Below are 6,373 nucleotides of genomic sequence, written 5' to 3'. Positions count from 1 at the left end.
ATGAATTTATAATTTTAAATTAATTGGTATAAATGATAATATTCGAATATTGAGTATGTGATTATATAAAATACTAATATTATTTAAGGTTTGTTTATTTTGCAAATTAAATAAATAAAAGAATTAGTTATTAGAATTCTTTGAATTACTGAACCTAGCTAGGACGATCTATATTAAATTATCAAAAAATATTTCAAAATAAAAGCATATCTCGATCCATGAATATAAATGAAAAATAATTAATAATTTTAATATATTTCTTGATCTTAATATATATGTAGTTTATTGATCTTTTTAATTAACTATTAGATTCTTATTAGACTGAATCTAAAATTTACTATTCGAGTTTATTTATTTGTAGATCAAATTTAATTCGATAAACTTATTTTATATATCTACAAATTTTATATCAAATACAAACAAATACAGTAGATGTTATTCAGATTTGTCCAACCTTATATAGAAGATGACTCCTCTAAAATCAATTGGTGATGTAATAAGAATTCTCCTTTTCATTTTGCCCATTGAATTATGTATCACCATTTGGGAATCAGATTTTAATTTTTTATATCTTAAACCATATAGCAGCAATTCCCCAATGTACTCATCCTAATGGGTCACTAGTTTTCAGGGCTGGCCCGTTAATTGCTAAAACAAAAAGAAAATGAGGATGGAAGATCGAAGATTTGAACCAAACAAAAAATAAAAGTAAAGAAAAAGAAGCTCCGAGATTACTCTGGAACCATAGATGATTAACGGACTCTGTTATTAATTCTGTTAAAAGTCATTCTAATCTTTGCTTATCGTCCAGGTTAACATTAACACGTGGCACATTTTTATTCGTTGCTTCAGCGATATTTTCGTCATTAAGTCGGCACCTCAAAGCCATAAAATTCGACCCTTTCTTTCAACCCTCGTTATCGTACGCAACTCGCAATTGGAAATACGAAAAAGTTCTTTGATCGCAAAAACCTAATCTTCTTGATTCTGTTAATCGCGATCTTTGTTTCAAGGTATGTCTTCGGATTCTGGCTACCTGCTTTAATTGGTTGCTATTATCTGATTATAGAGGGCGTAGTTTGATGATTGCTTTAGGTTATTGATGATTATTGCTTTTGCATTTGCTTATTATTTTTTTGCTTTGATTTGTTTCCGATTTAGGAGAAGTGTGTTAGTTCTTATTGATTTTCTTTCTTTCATTTAACCTTGTTTCCGATCCGATCATTTTTTAATACGAACTCGGAAATTTTGATTAGGTTATGCTTCTCGATATATTTATGCTTTGTAATTTAATCTTTCTTAAATTTTCTTTCTTTCATTTAACCTTGTTTCCGATCCGATAATTTTTTAATACGAACTCGGAAATTTTGATTAGGTTATGCTTCTCGATATATTTATGCTTTGTGATTTAATCTTTCTTAAACAAGTCAAGTGTTTACTGTCTGTTGTTGGAAGATTGGTGCCAAGATATGTTTTTTATGTATTGAGGATCATGATTAGGGTTTCTGTATACATACTGTCATAGTACTGAATCGGTGAGTCTCATAATTGGTTTGCGGTTTTTGGTTGTTTTGTCAAAGCTGTAGAAAGTAATGGTTTCTGAACTGGTTGCGGTTATGATTTTGTTGAGATTAGGTTTGTGATTTAATTTTCAGTTTGATGTCTAAGTACTCTCGGTGGTTGAAAATTTTGTGGCTTTTGTGTTGAACAGATGCAAATCTTCGTGAAAACCTTGACGGGCAAGACCATCACCCTTGAGGTGGAAAGTTCCGATACAATTGATAATGTCAAGGCCAAAATTCAGGATAAAGAAGGAATCCCTCCTGACCAGCAAAGGCTTATTTTCGCCGGAAAACAACTTGAAGATGGTAGAACCCTTGCCGATTACAACATTCAGAAGGAATCCACACTCCACTTGGTGCTTCGTTTAAGAGGTGGCATGCAAATTTTCGTGAAGACCTTGACTGGGAAAACCATCACCTTAGAGGTCGAATCCTCAGACACCATTGACAATGTCAAAGCTAAAATCCAAGACAAAGAGGGTATCCCACCTGACCAGCAGAGGTTGATTTTTGCTGGGAAGCAGCTTGAGGATGGAAGGACACTAGCAGATTACAACATTCAGAAGGAGTCAACGCTTCACTTGGTTCTCCGTTTGAGAGGTGGCATGCAGATTTTTGTCAAGACTTTGACAGGGAAGACCATAACACTGGAGGTGGAATCCTCAGATACCATTGACAATGTGAAAGCTAAGATTCAGGACAAAGAGGGCATTCCACCAGATCAACAGAGGCTCATCTTCGCCGGTAAGCAGCTTGAAGATGGAAGGACGCTTGCAGATTACAATATTCAGAAGGAGTCCACTTTACATTTGGTGTTGCGGCTCCGTGGTGGCATGCAAATCTTTGTCAAGACACTAACCGGAAAGACAATAACCCTGGAGGTCGAGTCTTCAGACACCATTGACAATGTCAAAGCAAAAATCCAAGACAAAGAGGGTATCCCACCTGACCAGCAGAGACTTATCTTTGCTGGTAAGCAGTTGGAGGATGGAAGGACCCTTGCTGATTACAACATTCAGAAGGAGTCCACCTTGCATCTTGTTTTGCGACTCCGAGGTGGAATGCAAATCTTTGTCAAGACCTTGACCGGAAAGACAATCACTTTGGAGGTTGAAAGTTCTGATACAATTGATAATGTGAAGGCGAAGATTCAGGACAAAGAGGGTATCCCTCCGGATCAGCAGAGGCTCATCTTTGCAGGGAAGCAGCTTGAAGATGGCCGTACTCTTGCTGATTACAACATCCAAAAGGAATCTACTTTGCATTTGGTTCTGAGGCTCCGTGGTGGTATGCAAATTTTTGTGAAGACCCTGACGGGGAAAACCATTACTTTGGAGGTCGAAAGCTCCGATACCATTGATAATGTGAAGGCGAAGATTCAGGACAAGGAGGGTATTCCCCCGGATCAGCAGAGGCTCATCTTTGCTGGCAAACAATTGGAGGATGGTCGTACATTGGCAGACTATAATATCCAAAAGGAATCGACCCTCCATCTTGTCCTTCGCCTTCGTGGTGGCTTTTAAACATGGTGTGTATGACTTTTATTGTGGCTTGGTATCCTTTTCAGGTCTTAATGGATGTTGCTTGTTTTTCTATGTTAATTGGAATTGTGTAATAGTTTGAACATTTGCTACAGATAAAAAGTACTACTCTGTTATATAAAATTGCACTATTTTACCTAGATAGTATTTTTTTTTAAAAAAATAGAAAGTACTTATTTAATTATTGCTATAACAACATAGTTAATAAACTTTTATAGAATTGTATATCCCCCACCCACATAACGAGGCGCATACCAAGCAGAATTTGTAAAGGAGTAGTAATGTATAAGTTGGTGATCAAAAGTTTCCGCACAAACTTTGCAAGTGTCTCCATTTTGAGTGAAACCAACCGACCTTATGCTGTTGTCAGGAATTGTTTGAGCTGCCAACACAATAAACAATACTTGATTAAGATTATTGCAAGAACATACCATCTCCTTCCATACTGAGCTGCAAATGGGTTTTATATTATTTAATCAAATTGTTTTTCAATTGAATAGAAGAAAGTAATAGACAAAACGCTCTATGGATTTAAGTAGGAAAAAAGAACATAGCATGGGATGATTATGTGCTTGGATGCACCATGGACTTGAATTACCAAACTCGCAAAGTCACAATTCAGCAGTACATATCCCATCAAATCTTATGTAGAATATGTTTGCGAAGTTAAGACAAAGCTTCTTGCCAACACGAGAATAACAAATTCTTGTGTGTCCTACTAGTACATTCCATTCCCCAACTGAAAAGCTTCTTCCATGGCGCTCAAAATTGACAAAAGCTCACCAGCAATTAGTTCACTTGGTTCCATATTTGCAATGTTACTGCTATTGAATGAAGAAGGGTAAAGGTTCCCTATAACTCTCTCAATTATCACAAACCTACAAACTGGGCACTGTCCTTTGCTTGTTACCCAAGGCACTATGCATTCCTCATGGAACATGTGGTTACATGGTGTGACCATAACTTCTTCTTTTGCCTCAAAATCTTCCAAGCAAACAGCACAACTCTTACCTTCTTCATCCTTGTCTTTCTCCCTTTCTCGCACACCATTCGACCCGTTGTTGTTGTCGCCTCTGTAGTATAGGCTGAGTCTCCGGGCTAGCCGCTTTGGCACGGGGTTGTAGACTTCTTTCTTGAGCTTGCTAAGAGCCATTGACTCAGAATTTTCTACTTGTGGGGGAATCTCTGTGGTTGTTGCGGTTCGCGGCGGTGATTGCCGGAAAATATCTCTGAACCTGGGGTTTGAGCCCCTTCCTATCTCGCCATTATTAAAATGAAATTGTTGCCTGTTATGTGGTTGTGCTTGAAAACTGCAAAATGGTCAAAGTTGGTCAATTAAATCAGCTAGGATTTTCTTGAGTCTTAACCCCTCAAGCTTATGTTTTAAAGCTCCTACTGAACAAAACGAGAGTGAATCGAATTGTGTTTATTAAGTGTGAAATTCACAGGGAAAATTTGGAGAGAAAATAGTCACTAGATTTGGGTTATTGGGTATGAAACACTTGATATTCATGATGCAGCTCATTGGTTTATGCAACTACTAAGATCAAATATAATAAACTCTACCCTGACTAACTACCAAAGTTATACGCACTGGTTAAAACGTTTGTGCACTGTAAATAATAACATTGTGCCAGAATTATGCTCCTGGTTTCTTCCTTTTACTTTCTTAATAATGGAAATTTGATATGATTTAATTCTTATTTAGGCTTTTTTATTATTTAATTCATATTTGAACAGATATTCAAATTGGTTCTAATGAATTTTTGATAGAATATTTTGGTTTCTAACAAATTTTTATTCTCTAGAAATCTTTAAAAATTATGTTTGTCGTACAGATTGATTCATCCATTATTTCGAAGAAAGGCTTAATTTGTCATATAATAATATTTTTGTGATCTAATAGCCTTATATAAAAAAATATGTGCACTACTACCGCAATTATTAGATACTCCCATGGGACAAAATTATTCCATCTATTATAAAACTTTTATAACAATTGGTGTTTAAATTTATGAAAGAATAAACATTTAAATTGGTGTCTAAAAAATTTATTATTCTAAATATTTGTTAGAATTTGTTCGAGACTAATTTTTGCATTTATATTTCTTAAAAAAATTTACACTAAAAAACTTGATTAAGAATTGAGTACAAATTTAAGATATAGGAACCTAGTTAAAGTTGGAGACTTGGAGTATAATTACAGGTAAATACCTAAAATTTACAGACTTAATGGTTAGGAAAAAAAAATTACTAAATCCTGATTCTTTAGCAAATCTGTTTAGCTGGTGTCCTCTGAAATTTACATAAAACAGAATACTTTAATTCCTATAATGTGTATACCATTTGGAATGAGCATCAATAAATACTCAACCAATATGAATATCAAACTAATCAAGAGCAATCATATTTATATTAAGGAATTGTTCAATGATAACCTATTACCTACTTAAACAATTAAATTAAATTAAGGCAAATTATATTTCAATTTGGTCTTACTTTGGAGCAGTGTGGCGTCCTGATGATGGAGTTCTGCTTTCCCACACCCTCCTTGGATCTATCACACCTGAACTCCTGTTACCCTGTTATTATAAACCAAAACCATATACAAAATTGTCACAAATTGAATTTTCTTTTTGATTAACTCACGTGTCGTGTAACAAATTGTTAGAGATATAATTATTCATGTGTCTAAATTTTTGGGAAAAGTAGTATCATAACAAGATATTAGAACTTCTATTATAGAAATGTATTGTGTTCAATCCTTGTCACATAAATCCAAAAAGAGGCTTTGCTTAAAGGGACGACGTATTAGAGATATAACCATTTACTGTCTCTTCCTATCAGCTTAAGCTTTTGGAAGAATGACGCAATAAAAATTGTATATATTATATGTATACTTACAGTGTTATGGTTAGAGCGAGATCTGTAATACACAGGCACGTCATTGGAATCACTATTATCAAAAGTGTAAACATTAAATGCTCTTCTATCACTACTTGTTCTGCGAGAGCCAGGCAAAGGCATGAAATAATTGTTCATATTATTGTTGCTCATGATGATTTCACCTTCCTCTTCAAACTGAACATGTAAATAATAATAAGTGTAATGGGTTCCTTACTTGGGTTGTAAATATAGCTTCCAAGAATTTGTAAACTTTGGAAATTAATGGTGCTGTTCATTTAATTAGTTGTCACAAAGAACATATACTAAGTAATGTTGTCACTTCTACTCTCTCTGCTTTTGAGTTCCTTTAGTTTCTATTCCGAT

The 6,373-nt window shown here is 34.7% G+C and overlaps 2 protein-coding genes across 3 annotated transcripts; one reads left to right on the top strand and one right to left on the bottom strand.

The window, feature by feature from the left end:
- The first annotated feature begins 612 nt into the window (after positions 1 to 612).
- Positions 613 to 3,243, top strand: LOC107630159 (polyubiquitin). Its single transcript, XM_016333223.3, has 2 exons — positions 613 to 1,013; positions 1,712 to 3,243. Exon 2 carries the CDS (start codon positions 1,712 to 1,714, stop codon positions 3,083 to 3,085), a length of 1,374 nt encoding a protein of 457 aa, XP_016188709.1. The 5' UTR covers positions 613 to 1,013; the 3' UTR covers positions 3,086 to 3,243.
- On the bottom strand, positions 3,089 to 6,373 carry LOC107630161 (RING/U-box superfamily protein). Of its 2 annotated transcripts, XR_015907201.1 has the most exons (4): positions 6,008 to 6,334; positions 5,603 to 5,685; positions 3,702 to 4,413; positions 3,089 to 3,485 (listed from the first exon to the last, which is right to left on the bottom strand). XR_015907201.1 is itself a non-coding variant. In XM_016333225.3 (3 exons), the coding sequence occupies exons 1-3, from the start codon at positions 6,158 to 6,160 to the stop codon at positions 3,822 to 3,824; spliced, it is 828 nt and encodes a 275-aa protein (XP_016188711.1). In that variant the 5' UTR covers positions 6,161 to 6,373; the 3' UTR covers positions 3,550 to 3,821. The 2 variants fall into 2 exon arrangements, 1 of the variants encoding a protein (XP_016188711.1); XM_016333225.3 differs by lacking the exon at positions 3,089 to 3,485 and having other exon boundaries at positions 3,550 to 4,413; positions 6,008 to 6,373.

The sequence above is a fragment of the Arachis ipaensis genome, chromosome B3 (assembly GCF_059453495.1).
Source record: "Arachis ipaensis isolate K30076 ecotype BB chromosome B3, ASM5945349v1, whole genome shotgun sequence".
Taxonomy (NCBI): domain Eukaryota; kingdom Viridiplantae; phylum Streptophyta; class Magnoliopsida; order Fabales; family Fabaceae; genus Arachis; species Arachis ipaensis.
The sequence above is the reverse complement of the archived record's forward strand: the minus strand, read 5'-3'. Positions and strand labels throughout refer to the sequence as shown.